This window comes from Denticeps clupeoides, chromosome 7, assembly GCF_900700375.1.
Source record: "Denticeps clupeoides chromosome 7, fDenClu1.1, whole genome shotgun sequence".
NCBI classification, from domain to species: domain Eukaryota; kingdom Metazoa; phylum Chordata; class Actinopteri; order Clupeiformes; family Denticipitidae; genus Denticeps; species Denticeps clupeoides.
The window spans coordinates 23,692,273-23,711,727 of NC_041713.1; the positions used below are offsets into that span (position 1 = coordinate 23,692,273).

General features: G+C 42.1%; 1 protein-coding gene across 17 annotated transcripts in view; it reads right to left on the reverse strand.

The window, feature by feature from the left end:
• LOC114793515 (pleckstrin homology domain-containing family A member 5-like) overlaps positions 1-19,455 on the reverse strand; it is a 93,049-nt gene that overhangs the window by 10,990 nt on the left and 62,604 nt on the right. For 8 of the 17 annotated variants that reach the window (XM_028985364.1, XM_028985361.1, XM_028985367.1 and 5 more), the window contains 11 exons: positions 18,605-18,677; positions 16,261-16,361; positions 13,389-13,504; positions 10,682-11,191; positions 7,436-7,937; positions 6,983-7,066; positions 5,188-5,307; positions 4,161-4,214; positions 2,519-2,599; positions 179-241; positions 6-86 (listed from right to left, as the gene is read on the reverse strand). In XM_028985364.1, the coding sequence (XP_028841197.1) occupies positions 6-86; positions 179-241; positions 2,519-2,599; positions 4,161-4,214; positions 5,188-5,307; positions 6,983-7,066; positions 7,436-7,937; positions 10,682-11,191; positions 13,389-13,504; positions 16,261-16,361; positions 18,605-18,677 (1,785 nt within the window). The other 9 variants (XR_003750255.1, XR_003750254.1, XR_003750256.1 and 6 more) reach the window with 9 other exon arrangements.

Consider the following 19,455-nt stretch of genomic DNA (forward strand, 5'->3'; position numbering starts at 1 on the left):
AGTACCTTCTCTCTGTGGAGCTGCTGGAGTTTCTCCTCCTGTGTTCGCACCACCTTGTCCTGCTCACACAACCTGCTCAGCTTTGACTATACAAAAAAAAAAATAGGACAATCATGACTCTGCCTACAGTCACATAATGTAATGCAATTCTGATTTTGGTGTGTGTATATACACTCACATCAATGTCATGCTCTTGAGGCCGGCACATGTAGGCATGCTCTCTGTACTCCTCTGGACTGATCTGCAGGAAATGTCAGTATCAAAACCTTGAAAATATAAATCAACACACACACACACACACACTCACACACAGACACATGAAGCAGGTTGGATAGCTGATGCTGAAAAACACCAGCCACCAGTTACATTTTGACAAGCACACATGAAGTCTGCAGATCTTTCTGCATTTGAGCATGTATGCAGTTTTTACCTTGTGAAAGTCAAGTGATTGTCATTGTTATACACTGCAGAACAGCACACGGTGCACACCACGAAATGTGTCCTCAGACCTTAACCCTTGGTGAGCAGTGGGCAGCCATGAAAGGCACCCGGGGAGCAGTGTGTGGGGACGGTGCTTTGCTCAGTTGCCACCACTGCCCCTAAGAATGTAGAATTGACAAAGCTGAATTCGAACCACAGTCAGCTGCGCCAGAGACTGGCAACAGAAGCTGTATACTACATCTTATGTAAGTTTGATTACATCATTTGATATCACAGTCTGTAGTTCTAGGCTGACATAAAAAATGTAATTTCATTGGGACTGGTCAATAAATAAAAACACTATGCACAATTTTAAACTCCTTATGTCAGTTATAAATGAAACATTAAGTTTTTTTTTTTATATTGTGGCTGTGCATTAACTGAACACACACACACACACACACACACACAAAACCACTGCCACATACACAAATAAACATTGGCCCTTTCGGCAGCAGCATGCAAACCCCCGTGGACAGAGGGGAAGGAGGGAAAGAAAGATAGAGAAGCAGAGAGGAGCCTGGGGGTGGGTTTGGGGGTGAAGAGCAGCACTTTTAGTTCCCGTAGAAACGGTCAAAAAAGTGGCTGGACGTAATATCATACACAGGTGATCATACACCCTTATGGTGAAAATGTAGGGACAAAATGATTGAGCATTCAGTGACATTGGTCAGACCCTCCAGAATTTTTGGGCAGATAGTTGCATAAAATACCTGATTTCCTGATACCTGATTTAAAAAATATTGTAAAGCATGCAGTGATTTGTATAGATGTTTATATTTGTATAGATGTTTCTCCTGATACAACAAATACTAAATATGTTTCCTGTATTGGAATCTTCAAAATGTCTTCATCTTAGTCTCCAGAACCACCACAGAGACTGTGTGTGTTCAGAATTCTTGCAAATCACAGAGGGAGCAGAACCCCAAACTGCTTTAGGAAACAGCAGACTGTCCGGGAGTCTGCAGTCTCACCCTAAAAACAAGTTGGGTGTCCCGTGACACGATAGCGAATCAGATGACCTCGATTGCACTGAAATGTTGCAGTGTGATTTAAAGTAGCACCCAAAACAAGTGGCTTTCAGTAATCTGCTTATTGACCAATTGTGAACAAAAAAATGATCTACGATGTACAAATATTCCAAAATGTTCAAATTGATTGAACAAAGCAACATTTAACATAAATGACCTGGAAAGACTATGAAGAAAGAAGAGAATCCTGCTTCAACTAAGATTTTTTTTCATTCTATTTATATTTTTGCACAGAACCCATCTACAGTCTTTCTTTTGGATCATAATACATCCTGACTACAGCAGGTCAAATGCTAACTGCAGAAAAGATTTTGGTTGCATCTGGTTTCATTTTTATTTCTGTAGAAATGAGCTGCATTTACTTTAAGTTTATTTAGCAAAAATAGTTATATTTTTAATGTCTTGTAACATTCATGTTCCAACTTAATTCACAACCACTGGAAATAAGTAAAAATCAAGGACCATAAAGCATCATTTCTAAGCATCTGGTTAGACACCCAAGCATGGAAAGTAAGATAAGTTATATCCATCACCTTCATTCACCTTAATGCTTCACCTTCACACAAGCGCTGCATGCTGACTTCCTTTTTCTGTCCTCTCTAGTGTAGTGTCAAGTAATGAACTACATGCACAACCATGCTACTGTGTAATTAAACATGGGGTCTGACAATATGATGTGCCGAACACAAACACAAATACACACACACACACACAAAGCGAGAAATCACCAAACACGATCAAAAGCCATTAAAGGTAACACGCACCAGCACAACCCTTTAGTCACCAGCACCCATTAGTCAGCGAAGCACAGCAGCCAGCCATGCCGACACTGGCATCCATCTTTTATCAGGGGACAGAGACACAAAGCAATGGATGTGATGTGCTGGGGGCTGTGCATACAATAACAGGGCAGAGAAACATGAGGAGCGTGGCAAAAAACAAGCTGGGGCTGATGGGGCATAAAGAATAAAACAAAAATAGCTAAAGCCATAAGGCCGACACCTTACTTGCTGGTACAGTTGTGGCCTTGGAGCCCAGTTCTCAATCATAGAGTGAATGGTGATGATTAAGGGGTCATTTTCCTTCATCTAGTTGGACGTGAGGAGGAGGAGGTAACAAAGCTTGTGTCAGTTTCACACCAAGGCACAAGACAATGTCAGACACACGTGACACACACGTCTAAAATGTCTAAAGTGTTTAAAGTAGGGATAAAAGTGGGATAAAAGGGGTCCTGTTTTACTAAATATAGTCACCTAGGTGTCTAATACAAGTACAATCTACTCAATGATTCACAAATATGTGGGCCTATTTTGAATGAAAAAATAATAATACAGGGCTGTAATGATACGAGAGAGGACAGAACCTTCCCAACACGATATAACTTTCATAATATTACCAATCCAACTGAAGATCTTTTTCATTTCACAATCAAATCAATAACACACTTAAATCCTTAGAATACATCAATTTAATTCAAAGGGGATTTCCTTGGTGCTTCGGAGGCCCCACCCCTTTTCATACACCCCTTTCCACTACGTATGCTACTCATCCGGATTCAGTTACTCATCATTATTAGTAAATGTCAGGTTTCATCACCAAGTTCACCAACCATCACTTGCAGCCATCCAGGGCCACATCTTGACGTACTTATTTATTTATTGGTGTGCAGAGCAGAAATGCCCATGCCAGTACGATGCCCCTTGAGCCACACAAATACATCAAGGTAAAACATGTTGGAAATGGGGAGGATTTCTGGACCCTCCTGGACACAAGATGTGTGAAACAGCACTGGTCAAGTCAGACAGTCAGGTAACCGGTCCAATGTTATAGAAATCGAATTAGTCTTGATTCCACATCATACATCCTGAGGAAAAAACCTTGTTGATTAAGAATAAAAAAAGATCATCTTCTAGGCTACAAACTCTCTCTGTTTTGTTCTCTTTTCACATATCTGGTAATCATAAACTTTTGTTCTGGGCTTGAAGAAACCAACAGTTCTTAATTGGGCCACAGTTCTTTAGCAGACATGCTCCAGAAACCTGGTTCTGCCTGATTTATACAGTGCTATAGAGTGAGGAAGCAGAAAAAACAATATTTCACAACTCCACCCTCAGAGCACAACCTTTTATTTTTTATAGTTATTAACTTTCTTCTTTATTCTTTCATTTTAGTTGGCCAGATGTTATGATTTTGCTAATAATGATATAATTTAGTCACAGGGCTTTTGTCTTGACTATATTACTCCTGCCACCAACCAGAACTGCTTTTTATTCCTTTCACCAACACCAACAAAAGCTGCTACATATATAATCAAGATGAAATCTACATCGACCGACAACAACTTGGACAGATTCTTAATGATGACTGGATCAGAGCAACAGGTCTGGTCTGGGTTTCTGGTCTGCAGGAACATTGATGGGTAAACCCACCTGTTCTGATCCCCCAGAAGAGCTATGAAATGCAGGCCATGCTTCAAAGGCGATAGTTTGCTCTTCTAAGAAATTTCGACCAGTACAGTTCGGTAAAAACACGCGCCTGACACACATGTACATAATAAAACTTGTTTTGCAAAGCAATTGAATTGCCAAATCATGCAACGCACACATTTGTTTGAAGGGTGATGGGGCCAAATGTACAGTAATCTCCCACCTGCTGGTCCAGGTACATGAGGTTCCTGTGGAGGTGATGGGACAGAATGTCGTTCTAGCACCAGGAGCAAGGCAGAGGGAGGGGAGAAGAGAAGAGAAAGAATGAGGATGGCAGAGTAGCTGGGACAGGCAACGAGAGACGAAAGACAGAGAAAGAGAGAGACCAAGGTGGATGGACAAAGGTTAAATCAAGCGACAGCATCTCTAGATTACATTAAATACCTCACCGACAAGTGTTCTCAACTTGTATGTTTGACATGAAACACCATGCAGATGACTGGCTGGAGCCAGTCACACAGTGAGCATCACATCTGGAGTCATGCGAGTCCATGCACAGCGATGACACGTCACCAAAATGTAACACATGAAAATGTGCAGGAAGTGGATGCCACGTGGAAAATGTGTGTTCTTCTTCATGGCCTTTATGGTCTGGGTAGTCCCCATGCTTTTCAGACAACGCTGCTTCGTTCTGTTTCCCTGTTAATCCTTGAACACATTGCATTTCTCAGTCTGAATGGCCTACTTTCATGTAGAAAGTCAGGAGCGCTTTAAACCCCAAATCCTGAAACGACATTAATTAGGCGCTGGGCATCCAACTAAGCCTCCTCAGCTCCAGAACAGTTCCTGTAATCATTTCAGCTCAACATCTGGGCCATCTTCTTTGCTCGATCCTCTCAGCATTAAGCCTCTTCGCCTCCTCTGCTGTCCAGTTGCAGACTAACTGCCCACTGCCACATCCCAAATTTTTACAACCACCGCAACTTTAAATGTGTTCCAAACAGATAGAATTTATGACCCTGACAACTCAAGGAATAACAGTATCTTGTGTTACTATGGAAACAGATGAAGCAGCTTTTTTCCCCCACCCGCAGTGAAAGTGAAAAATAGTTATATAACATGATGTGCGATGAAGCTGAGAATGGCGTCCATGAGCATTAAAAAATGAACAAGACCCTGTCCCGGCCTGTCCAAGAGGATAGATTGATATCTGATACACGGAGCATGTCAGAGACGGGCGGTGGGCTGACCTTGGGGTTCTCTGCGTCCAGGTTGAGCTGTACAAGTTGGGCTAGAGTGTGGTCCCGCGCGCTGCTGAGCTCCGCCTGCTGCCGCCGCAGTTTGATCAGCAGCAGGGTCAGCTCCTCCGGCTGCAGTCACACGGGCAGGACATGTGAGGGTTAGAGCAGCGCCCACAGGGAGTCGGGTCTGCTGATAATGCCATACACCTCATCATATCAAACAGGACCGGTACAGTAACTGTTACTCCACACCATTCATCCATAATGCATCTGTTCAACCCTGTTATTAACGGACCAAGCATGCGCTAATGTCAAATTTCACAGAAAGCCTTTCACATTTCTGTGAGTTAAACTGACAGAACGCTGGAAAATCCATCAGAGGGGCCTCAGCAAACATTCACCAGCTCCCACTTGATCAGAAAATTTGACTGAGGAGATGTGAGATTAGTGAGATTTCATCCGTACAGCTTAGCGGGGAAGGAAATCCTCCTAAAAAACTGCAGAAAAGATAGAACCTTATAATGAAAGGCTTGGTTCTCTGAACAGAGTTTGCAGGGTTTCTGGATTCTTCACTTCACAGTTTTGACGCCGCATGATAACACTGCAGAAGACAAGCAGCTACGCTCCCAGCCTTTACATACTTTACATACTGCAGTAGTTTGGCCTTCTGATCTGGATCCGCCTGGTCGACGCATCACAGATCCCAGTCACTTATAATATGTGATTCCAGAATGACGGGCTTTGATGGGTTTGTGTCACAAGCTGTACAGGTTGATATTTTCACAAAGCATACTGAGCCAAAAATCCATCACGTTCTGTTACTAAACTAAATTTTCTGATACTTTGATTCCCCAAATGATTGAGTGCAGCAGGATCCTTCCATTTTGGGCAGCTCATAATTAATTTTCACACTGATTTGTAAATTTATCATGTATTTGCATTCTGCGGAACAGAAGGGGTGAGAGTCAATCCACCTTGCAAACATCCTCTGCAGATGGATCTGTGATTCCTCTATTTATAGGAGGCCTGCTTGCCTCCCATGTATCTCCACTGAATACCGATCAGCTCCAGCTCTTAATTAGCAGAAAAGGATGTAGGAACTGCATAGAACACAGATCACAAGCCTGAAAAGTGATTGTTTTTGTCATTGTGATAGACACAGTGAAGTGTGTCCTCTGCATTAAACCATCACCCTTAATGAGCAGTTGGCAGCCATGAAAGGTGCCTGGGGAGCAGTGTGTGGGGACAGTGCCTTGATCAAGGGGACGTCAGTGGCACCATGGCGGTTTGGGATTCGAACCCGCTGCCCTTCGGTTACGAGTCCACTTTTTTACCACCACTGGCCCATACACTGAACATATACAGTATACACACACACGTTGTACCACGGTGAGGCTATACCGTAATTTAGAAGACAGCTGCTATTTAGCCTCAGGTTCATTAAATATTAATCAGAGAACAGTTGGCACGGATCTGGAGAGCGAACAAGCTTCCCTCCACCGCGTGGTTTATGCAGTAAGCACATCTTAATTCCTTCCACATGGTGCCGTCCCTGGATCTGCATCTAATGACAGAATTCCTTAGATGACAAAGCCAGAGAGAGTGGGGGGACAAGTTGAGAGAAAAGGAAGGGGACTGGAGTGGAAGGAGCCCCATTAAAACCAAATGGAAATCTGTACCCAACCCAAGCATGAAATTACAGGGTGGTGTTATGGCAGCCAAGAGACCAGAAGAGGGAAGAGAGAGAGAGAGAGAGGTGGGGGGACAAGTTGTGCACGAAATCACCACAATGCATTCTTCTTACCGTTTTGCCCTGTAGGAACTGTGGTGTGATTGTCTGTCCCAGGATCCCTGCAGGCATAGACCTTCGGTCTGGTGTATAGGCATACTGAGGACAAGAGACATAGGGACTGAACTCAGTCCCCCATCTTGCCTGGAATGCTTTCAGTGGTTATCACCAGGCACTTAATCCTGGGAATGTGGTGGCATGCACCAAAACACAGAACAAGCCAGGTCTTCCATCCAGGAGCGACTGTTCATTAAAATCTTCAAAAGAATCCCTTATGACAGAATCTATATGAAATGTTGCAACGTTTGGAAATATTTTTTGACCACATTTTATTAATGCTAATTTGCAAATGTCTGTTTGTAACATTACAGTCATACTGGACTAAATATTCTACCTCTACATTAGTTACCAGTGATTTCAACCAATCACAGTTATCCTCACAAAGAAAAGACAGTAAATGAATTCTACCTTGGCAACATGTCCTCTGGAGCGACGGTCGGCGGTGACATCGGCGCGGTAAAATGGCGAGGACAGCTCAGAGCGTGGGCTGCTGGCGTTGTAGCCCCTCAGCGGTGAGTAGCTTTGGTAGAGTGACAGCGAGCCGTGGGAGGGCGACGGCGTGATCGAAGGTCCCGCCAGCTCCGACAGGTTGATCATGGTCTTGGGGCTGGCCATCGTGCCGTAGGGTGCGTGGTGCTGGACTCGAGCGTAGGCCTGCCGCTGCTGCCATTCGTATAGCTGCCACATGGTGTCGTCCCGCATAGACCGTCGCTTGTCCATGGGTGCTGCCGTTGAAGAGCTGGGGGCGGGGCCAAGGACATGCTCGTAGATTGAAGGTGACATGCTGCACATGCTGTCAGGCCGAGCAATGCTGTTGCGGGGTAGAGTTCGGTAGCCCTCGGCGTAGGGGGACACCACTGGAGCTCGGTGGCTGGGCATGTTCCTAGGCAGGGTCTGGTACGATGTGACACTAATGGTCAAAGCGAATAAAAAGAAAGGAAGACAAAGTTATAGAGGTGCTGAAACCATGACCATATTCATTACTGCTGTCCAGATGTGTTTTTAACCTGACTTCATGACTACATTGCTGTTGATGTAACTGTTGGGTTGCTGAAATTTCCTGGTGGTCTGACAGTTTACTACCTCATGAGGCTGATAAGTAAGTTGTTAACTTGGTGGTTCTAAATATGTGCTTCCATGTGCATTGAAAGCTATATTCAATTACCGAGCTAAAATATTTCAAAATCATTCACTAATTTATCTTTGGTGAATTGCAGAGATATTCTGTTGGTTCTAAACAATTTTCATGAATTATATCATTACATAAGAATATTGATGCAATGATCACAATAATTTAAATATTTTAATTTAGTTTCATAATGATGACACATTCTTTTTTGGAACTGAGGGGATAATGTCTGGTTGGAAACGGCACACATTCCAATTGGTCTTGATTCATTTCAAATGTTCTTGGGGCATGTTGAAAAGTTTGGGGGGATAAGATTTCAATTAGTTTGATGATGTGAATAACATGGAAAAAAGAAAGAAATACACATTTATATATACACATTGATATGTTTTATACACTCATCCATATTTATATTTTCAGATAGTATAGTGTACCGTTGGTATAGTGTTTTATTATCATTATTCATGCTGTTCCTATGTTCTACAGTCCACTTTCTGCTGTGACTATGCAAATTTCTCACTTGTGGGACTACTGAAGGATCATCTTATTTTATCATGTCTTATTAAGTCTATATAGCTCTGAGCATGGTGCCACTGTTCATTTGAAATGGTTATATACCAATGAGACAAGATAATAATGGACAAAAAAAACATGCTCCAGAAAGCAATGGGCAAAAGCCCCCCAAGGATGGTGAGTGGAGTCAAGAGAACATAATAGACAGGCTGAGTCAGACTATAAATAGTGTTGTTTTTGTTGACAACATTTTTGATGAAATATCTTCAATTAACCTTTATGATCTGTAGGAAACAAGACGAGACGTAAATGCTGGCCATGTGACGATAACGAAAAATATCTTGTAATATTGTTGACGAATAAAAAACAAGACAAAATTGTGTTGATGAAAACGAGATGGGATGTTATTTCCTCTCATTAAATCGTGTTATCATTATGCAGTATAACTGTTTTCTGTGTCTCCCATTCTGTCGCATAGATGACGTCACTGGAATGGATGTAGAGTATTCTCGAGTCTATAAGCTAACAATAATATAACAATAAAATGTCCTAGTTATAACTGTGACTTTGACTATAACTGGGTTTGACTAAAATAATTTAGTTTTTGTCTGTTCTACTAGGTTGACTGGGTTAAACAGAATTACTAAAAAAGACTAAAATACAATTTTCATTGACTAAAACTAGACTAAAATAGTCATGGATAATTCTGACTGAAATAAGACTAAAATGCTCAACTCAAACCTGACTAGACTAAAATTAGTCTGGCCATGACTAAGACTACTAAAAATGAAAAAGACATACAAAACCTGACCAAGTAAACTGGAAAAAAGGGTGGCAAGGACAGACAAAGTGAGTGAAATAGAAAATGGTCACAAGCAACATGGATATTTTCATGTCATTAGTCTTGCTTATCCGGAGTCCAGTGTTCACTGGATTACATATGTGGATCCATGTCAGTGAGTGTTACTTTAGATATAAGCAGTCCTTTAAACGTGTTAAAAAATGACAACAGACACTTGTTGCACTTTAAATACAAGATTATGTTAAGTAAAAAAAATGCTTAAATAAGCGAATTTATTGTGCAGGCCTGAGGGCAACAATGAACAAATCAGCAAGTCCCTCAACAACAATGCACCTTCCACACTCTTTCTTCCCACCACTCACTTCCTAAACCCACCCACGCTGTCTACAGGAAAAACAGTTGAGTTCTCCTGAGATTCTGTTCTGATTCTCAACTCCAAACACTGAATCTAATCCACCAACTATTCCACAGCAGTGCCATCTCTCTAAGACAAGGATTCACTTATCATTTTTGTTATTACTATTCTATTCGACACCTTGTTCAGTCTGTAACCAGATCAAAACTGTTTTGATGTTATTTCACACACAACATGCTGAGAATCTATGGCAGTCAGTATTCAAACCACTCCAAAAAAATATGTACCACAGATATGCACATTTTACAGTGGGGATGTAGAAGCCTAGCAGGTATCACACTTGCCTATGAACCAGAAGACCACAACGTCCCAGGTTCAAGACCCTTAACACTGAGTGTCTCCAGGGGAACTACTGATTGCAAGGAGCTCTGGATAACGGTGGTACAATAAAAAAAAAACACTTGGTGGCCCTCACCAAATTTGTCAAACTGATCATCTGATGGGTAAATTTTTGGGTCTATGACTTAAACGTTGTGCATTGTTCAGGAGTGTTCAAAACTGCAGGTATTGTGTTTGATTTGGGAGTGGACATGTTCCGTTGCCCACTATAACAGACAACATGTTTGTGATATCCGTTGATGGACAAGTTTTATTTAAAACATGGGATGAGCGAGGAGACAGGATCTTATGCTCAGTGATGACAGATGAAATGGATTTGTTATTTTGGGAGAAATTGCTTGTTGAGAACACAATTCTCACATTATTGAACAATAGACACAACGTCTATTATGGCACTCTGAGAGTTAACCCTGTTCCCGTGCTCATTTGTAAATAGAAATGAAACGATTAGCTGACCTCCTGGTATCATCATCCTGGCTACGTCCTCGCTGGGTCCTCACCCACTGCTCCAGCTGCTGCATGGAGTTGGTCCTCTGCAGGGTTCTCTGTTGCTCAGGAACAGGGGTCTGTCTTTGGTCCGGGCCGCTGCCCATCTCAGCTCCATTAACACTCATCGGAGGGGCTTTATGGTGAGTTCCACTCTCTCCACCGTCTGTACCGCCTCCGTCAGGTACAGTAAATTCGTGACTTGGCGGCTGCAGCCGTGCGCTGGTGATCTTGGTGAGTGGCCGATCACGGCTGTCTCCATCTGTCTGGAATCCGTAGCGCTCCGCGTCGCACTGCTTGCGATCCTCTGGCCACTCGACCTCACGGCTGTGGTTGTGGTTTTGCTCATTGTTGTGGAGTTCTGTGTGATTTCGAGGTGGAGCTTGTTGAGACTGTGTGATGGGCTTTGGGTGCTGGTGGGTGGGGCCATTATTGAGCACCTCCTGTAGGCCACACTGCTCTACCTTTAGCCTGTCCAACCTGCAAAGGATGAGACTGAAATTAGAACCAAATCAACCAAAACACACATCAAATGGTGAACTGATGAACTATATGAATTTGTCTGGTGCCATCTACATGATAAACAGTTCCATTTTGCCACTTTATTTTACAGTTTACAGGTTTGGTAGCGCTGTTAGTGAATGCCATTTTACAACCAAGGTTCTCAAACAAAGTGCAATTAAAAGGTTCTCAAACAAAGTGCAATTAAGGTTGACAGTGTGATTTTTTAGTTCATTTATTAACTACAAGTAATAAAATACCCCTAGCATTCTCTTGAGGAGCGAGACTATCAGATTCACAAATTAGCATTCTTGCTGAGATGCTCTTTCTGTGCTTATCTTGCTTTAGAACCCCTTGCATCACTTTGTAGGGAGCGTTTTATTTGCTTGCCTCCAGCAGAAATGCACACTAACAAGAGTAAAGAGTACACAATGACTAAAAGCCATAGACAGAATGAAAAACTTTCTGAAATGAGTGTCCATATCCCACCGTGATTGGGCCCTAATGAGGAATGGTCGCAGCCATTTACTCCTCCCTCTACAGATCTTTTATAAGCACTTAGATTTCAGATTTCAGAAGGAAAAAAATGGGTCACGGTGCCCTGAGCCTGTGTGATTCTCCATACTCAACAAAGCAGGAGGGGCTTCCAGAAAGCTTCTTTTTTACTAGGCTGGAGGGTGAAGACAGGGTAATGACTTTCACAGTCGCACACACACACACACAAAACGATGAGCTCATATGCCTGACTGTGGCGCCTTACACAAACAGCCAATTACAACTATTTTCAGCAGGGAGCCCATACTACTGCTCCCATTTTTTTCTTTTTATGACCGTGGAGAGGGAGTAGAGTGGGTCAGAAATCACCACGAGACCCGCAGACAGCCGGCACCACTGCCTAATCTAATTCTGCATCGCTTGTGTAAGCACGGCTGTAAAAAGGCCCGGTTGCCAGGTGACCGGGCCCCTCATCCAATCCGCGTTCCTGCAGATGATGACATATTGGTCCGGAATCTGCAGACGTGCAGCATATAAATTTGACCCTGTACCAGTAAACCTGGTCTCTGTCTCTTGATCCCTGGCACAAACAGACATAATATACATTATTTACACTTGTTAAGCCGTCCACTGACAACATCGGCCATTATGTAACTCTGCGGTGTAAGCATTTCCCCAGAACTCCGGAGGGTCAAATGTGCTGAAATCAGTTACTTTGCTCATACAGGAGTGCAAACGCCAGCGGTTCATTACTACATAATAACAGGGTTAACGGGGACTAAATGAAAGTAACAGTCTCTAAATAAAAATTTTAGCAGCGTGGCTGCCATGAGACTCGATCTGCCCACTGTTATAACTAGATAAGGGAAGATGAAACAATGGAGAGAGAACTGTTAGAGCCGCCCCTGTAACATTATGCTATGGCTGGGAGGATAGTCTGAAGTATCGTGTCAGCTAAAATATTTGGGTCAAAATGGTCAAATATCACCTGGAACACATGCAGGCTCTTAATTCCCAATTATTCATTTCCAGGCAAGACCCATGGTGACCCATGAACCTCTTATCCCTGACACCCTGACTAAGAACACAGATAATGAAACTCCTATCCTTGTGTTATATTGAAATATTTCACAACTTATTAAATTTTGGCACATTAAGTGGATCATAAATGACGTCTATCTGTCAGTCTGATGCATCAAAGACTAATGCTGATCTAGCCATGTGTCCTTTCCAACATGCCACTACTATTTATGAGTGCTTTCTGGTGAAATAACTCCAACCACTTGAACAAATTGACGTTCAGCATCCTCTGCTTGGGTGTAGTCTGCTAATCCTACAATGTCTCTTACCAGCTCTGCCGGAAAATTACCCATGAATGGTAGTGCCATGTTTCACAGTTCAAAGGACAGTTTCAGACCAAAATAATCGTCTGTAGTTTCGGCTAGATCAAGGTAAGTCTCGCACACTTATTTACATTACTAAGGGGTCAGACTGACAGATAGAAGTCATTCATAATGCGCTGAATGTGCCCAAATTAAATGATCTGTGAAATACTCCAATGTGACATATGACAATTAATTAATTATGGTTTTAATTTCCACTTTTTATACTTTAAATGATCTATAGGAAAATTATTAGCTAACTGCAAGAAAAGACGGTCTGGCTACAGCAGGATACAGACCTCTTGACTGGCTCGCTGTGGACCAGAGCTGCGTCGTTCATCGCCTTCATCCAGGAGTCCATGTCTTTGGCTGTGTCCGTGCAAAAGTAGTATGTGCGCATGTTCGGGTGGGTTGCCTGGTTGGCAATAAAACAAAGTCAGGAGGACAGAAACCTAGAGAAGAAAAGAGTGAGAGAAATTTAGCATCCATACTACACACAGGGTGACTCTACAAACAGGGTCCACCATGTCAAATAGTAAACCATGAGTAAACCAAAATAGTAAACCAAATAACCCTTCCAACTGCAATTTACCTTGATTCTACTTGCACTTCTCTTTCATCATGAATTGCAAGAAAGTTTTATTACTGTTTTATTAGCCACAGGATCAGAAACAACATCACTTCAATAGACAATCATCTAGAGCAACATTTTATATAGCTTACTGTATATTACTCTTAGTTACACTATATTATATGGTAGCCAGCAAAGGTCACATCTTCACTATAAATGGTAAATACAGCATACTGTAGTGAAATAAACTGTATTGCTACATAGTACCATATATTAGGAGTGGTAGTAGCCTAGTGGGTAACACACTCGCCTATGAACCAGAAGACCCGGGTTCGAATCCCACTTACTACCATTGTGTCCCTGAGCAAGACACTTAACCCTAAATTGCTCCAGGGAGACTGCCCCTGTAATACTGATTGTAAGTCGCTCTGGATAAGGGCGTCTGATAAATGTAAATGTAAATGTAAAATATATTATAGGTTAGTGTACACTGTATATGATGCATGGTACTACATTTTGTTACTTGGTTTATATTATTGTATACATGTAAAGCACAGATTTATGAAAAAATACTTGGTATTGGAAATGGCACATTCATTTGCCACCATTAACTCATCAAAGTGGTATAAACTGAGCTGGTACCACTCAGTGAAAAAGGGCCAATAGAAAGCATGTTAGAACAGGTCCAGAGAACTGTGGCTTATATTATAAAAACAGCTAAAGTCAACATTATGCTAAGTTATCTATCTGACAGAGTCAACAATGAATATTCAGTTAATTACAGCACAACTGCTGAAGCGAGGAAACTGTAATGCAATCACATTATAGGATCCGGTGGTAGGTAGTCTAATTGACCAAATGTAGAAGGTGGGCTTACCTAACCGCAGCACAGACGGCTCCGTTGGTCCTTCCCAGCTCACAGAAGACAGAGTGTTTGGGTGGGTGCGTGTGTTTTAAAAGACGAAACACAGAACAGGTAAGGTGAGTATACCTGCTTATCAAATTCCATCACAGATGCACAGGAAGTGCAACAGGAATACACTCTTCCTGAGAAACAAAAGTGTGTGGAATGGCCAGGGCAGATTTCACAAGAGATACTACCTCCTCCTACCCCCCTGCCACCCACAAGCTCTCCAGAAACATTTCCACTATTATTCTGATGACCACACACTGCATGCGTCATGCCAAGCCACTTTCCCTGCGAGGACATGGAAGGCGAGGGCTCGCGTTCTCTGTGGTCGCGTGTCCTTCTGCCGACGCCAGCGTGTCTACGCGTGGCGGGTTTTGGCAGAGGTAACCTCTCGTTATGGTCTGGGCTCACGATTGCTGCTGGAAACTGCACTTTGGAGGTGAAGGACTCTTTGGTCCCCAGGATACTAACTGGGCCAAGGGGCCACATGCGTAAAGCAGAGGGGAGATGGCAGCTCGGTCTGGTAGTACTCACCACAGAGTCGACTCTACGGTATAAGATGTAGCGCAGAGGGAGTGTCAGAAAGAAACCCACAGACAAGAAGGGACTGATTAAGAACTAATTACCCACCCAGCCATTTTTACTGGAAAAACTTAAAAACTACATTTATGTCCTACTTCTCCATCTCAGTGTGATCTCTGCTGTAGAAATCTTATGATCAAGCCTACTACAAAAACCAAAATCCGGACATTTCGTGGTGCTCCAGTTCCACGTTTCACATGTTCATTGTGCATGTTCCTGATTTCCCAGTTGTGTGACCCTGTTAAAAATTAATCATCATTGTGTCTGGTCCACGTTTGGTCCTTTACTGGGTCTTGGGAGCTGATGTCAGTGTCCATGTGCCCTGTTTTGTGACGGAATAAAAGTCCCCTCTTTTTCATACGAATGCTTCCTTTTTCCCTGCACTGCTGGGGTGGACCCATAAGTGGACCCATAATCAGAAGGCCAGAACTGGCAAGGGCCTCTTGATCAAGGTACCGTCCCCACACACTACTCCCCAGGCGCCTTTCATGGCGGAACACAGCTCACCAAGGGTTGGGTTGCTGAGGACACATTTTGTTGTGTTTCAATGAGTGTTTCAATCACTTCACTTTCACTTTTCATATTTAATGCCATTCAAATGTTTGAATACATTTAGAAATCTCCTTGTGCTTGAAGAAAATACTACAAAACAAGAAAATGTATTTATTTAAATAAAGTTGATGCACCAGATTCACAACTAGTCTGAATTTAATCTGTGCGACTTTTTTCATATGCACTAAGATTATTGTAATAATCTATGCATCTTTAAATGTGACAGACTTGCATTACATGAAAATACTGCCCCCAGAGACGGATGTGTCTTCTAGTAGTTAAGTTCTTTTAAGGCTCTTCTAACCCTACCTTTCATTTGTCTGAGTGTGATGTTTGTGTAATGTGCCACCATTTTGGTCCAGAAGGACATTATTTTGTCTCAACCATGAGATTCCTTGCCCTGACTTGAAATGAGCTAACAGTCTGTGGTCAATTCTTTATTCTACACTTTGCTTCAAAGGCCCTCCACTCTGAAAAAGTCATTTAGTGTAAAACAAGGCCAGAGCCGCATACACACAGTACTGCAGGGAGGGAGAAAAGCAGAAAAGTGTCTGACCTTGAAGGCATACTTTCTGTTAATATGGTCATCCACAGACAGCAGAGATATATGGAAGCTGGGCAGGAGGATACTGCCCAGGATTCCTTCTTCCTTCTCATCTGTGGAGCAGAAGGACAGAAAGAAAAAATAAAGAAATAAATGAATTGCAAAATGTGTCTCTTCTCTTATTACAATTCAGGAATATTTCCCAGCAAAATCCAAAATTGCAGGTCAAAAATCACTCCACTAAAAATTTTGCTGCAAAGAAAGCATCATGAAAAGCGAAAAAGATGACAAAAAGAGATGCTTGGATTAATGCTGATAAAAGTGTGTGTGGTGAGCAGAGGTGGAAAGTGACAAATTCTCTCACGTTACTGTAATTAAGTAGTTTGTAATTTGTCGTTTTTTTAAGTTGCTTTTTAAGTTACTTTGCTACACTGGGGAAAAAAACAGGTCTAAGTAAAAAACGAAACGTAGAAGAAAGAAATCCGCCTGAACTGAAAGGAAATTGAGCAGTCGTTCACACGAGGCATATTTCTGAGACAGCGAACAGTAGCGCCTCACTATGACAAGTGCTGGGTCCTAGAGCCGGTCAATTACCAGCCAATCAATAAAAAAAGAAAAGGCCTACACCATAGTCAATCAGAGAATAGCAGTATTGTATCTGTGCAAAATGCAACATAACAACCAATCAAAAGCTATCTGGGGATCCTTTCCGTTATTCTGCTGCTTGTAATGAAATTGCAAGTGACCCACAACAACATTTCCTACAAGCAGTCGGAGCCCTCAACTCACTGCCATCACCAAATGTCTGTTAAAGTCAACAACAATAGAGTTCCAGCCTTAAGCACCTCCTAACATTCTGCTCATTTTGCACATTTCTGCTAATTCTGCACGTCTGTTTTGTCTTGTGTGTCCAACATACACTTGAACCAGTCCACTGCACAATGCACAGCCACTTGCAAGCAACTTACATGATGTTGTCCAGTTTGTCCTTGTTCAGGGTACAGAAAGAACAGAAAGAACTTTTTATAGCCTGTACAATCTTGACCCAAACAATGACACTCCGAGCATCATTTGAAGCCCATAATAAGTTAAAACCTGAAGTGATTGTCATTGTGATACATTGCAGCATGGCTCACGGGCACACAATGAAATGCTTTTAACCCATCAACCTTGGTGAGCAGTGGGCAGCCATGAAAGGTGCTTTGCTCAGTGGCACCTCAGCGGATTGGGATTCGATCAGAAAACCTTCTGATTATGGGGCGACTTCCTTAACCACTAGGCCACCACTGACACTTGTTATAACAAATTCACAATTTGTTTGACACAATGACAACTTCACTGCTGTTAGAGAATGTTACAAAGATATTTAGTATAGGTGTATATAGTATATTAGTATAGGTTTCAATTAGGGCTGCAACAACGAATCGATTGAATCGATAAAAATCAATTACTAAAAGAGTTGGCAACGAATGTCCTAATCGATTCGTTACGTCACGCAACGCGGAGACGTTTGATTATTAAAAAAAAACGTTATTTGAGCGTTATTTGGCAGATGTAAAGTATACATGTGTATGTTTTTTGTGTTAGTCCATTTTTATTTTATTTTAATTATAACAGCTCAAGGAGCAACATGTTTGTGCACTTTCTAAAGATTTTGGTTCTGTTTTTGAATAAAGGGTTGGAATAGAATGCTTTTCTTGTTTTGTTTTTTTTTTTATTTATCCGATTCTACAATTAATCAAAAAAATAATCGACAGATCAATCGATTATTAAAATAATCGTTAGTTGCAGCCCTAGTTTCAATGCTGATTGTCAGTAGCCTAAACTGTTACAGCCTGCAGCCTGAGAGCATGAGGAAGTAGGTAGAATCGCCAATACAGTGCATCCGGAAAGTTCTCACAGTGCATCAGAATTGATGTTCAGAATGATCAGTGTTTTGAACCTGCGAAACATGTTCTGTCTGCCAGTATGATGTTTGATATTTACAGTGCTATGAATGCCCCTCTAAATCCAAAGTCACCGAAGGGAGTTTTGCTAAAAGATTTGTTTGGATGTCTGTCTTGTTGATGGTCTGAACAGGACCAATTCATTTTGTTGGATGCCATGCTGATTCTGGAACCTAAGCTATCCGCATGTTTGTCATTCATTGGTGCAATGTCACTCATAATGCTACTGTTAATTAACAGTCACGCCTAATTTACACAGATGGCTTCCATATGGGGAATTACCATATGTAGATGTAACACTGCTTTAGCTTTTCTGTGTCCAGTAGGCATGCAGGTGATACAAGTCTAAGCATAAATCATCTTTCGGCTTTTTGGAGAAAGTGGGCAAGCTAGCAAAGCAGACTACTCACCTCTGTAGTAAAACAGGCACATGTCACAGAGAACGAACCACCTCTTCTTCCACAGCTTCATGCCTGTACTGTCCTGCATGTGGTCAGGAGAGAGAAACATCCTGAATAAACCAAGGCCTGAGAGCATCATTTTTTACAACATGGAAAATGAGAAGGAGAGCGGTGACGTAATGCAAATCTGGAGGCAATGCTAGTCTCTCATAGCCCCACAGCGAATGAACATCATGGGAGACTGGTCTTTCTCCAATGGTGGCAGTCAGCGTAAGATGGGTGAACTTTTATTTAACCAATGGCATTCAGGGCTACACTGTGAGAGGTCACACATAAACCACATATACTCTCAATGAAGCATTGATGTAAACTTACAAGCTTATACTTGACCCACAGGGATATAACTATTTCACTTTTTTACTTTTCATAAACATGGGTTTCTATCGAACTGGTGTGGAAAATTTGTCATGAAAGGGTGAATAAAGGATATGTAAAAAAAATCAGACACCTGTGACATTTATTTATTAATTTAAGCTTTATAAACATGAAAGATTGTCATTATTTTTAATGAAAGAGTTTTTTGGGGCTCGGATTGGGTGTTCAGTCCCCGAGAAATCCGTCTTTTGGAATAAAGCAGCATGATGTCAAACTTCTCAGAGCCAGTGGCTGGAGCGTAACAAAGAGGATCATCTCACGGTGGGGTCTGAACCAAGAAATGTCTCTCTTACCACCCCCATCCGCCCCAAAAAATTATATCATTCCCAACGGAGTCGTCAGTTTAGCAGAGATGACAAATGCTGAAGATATGGCAGATTTCCCCACCAACCGAGGCTTCGAGTTCAGCTAAGGATTTGTTTTTG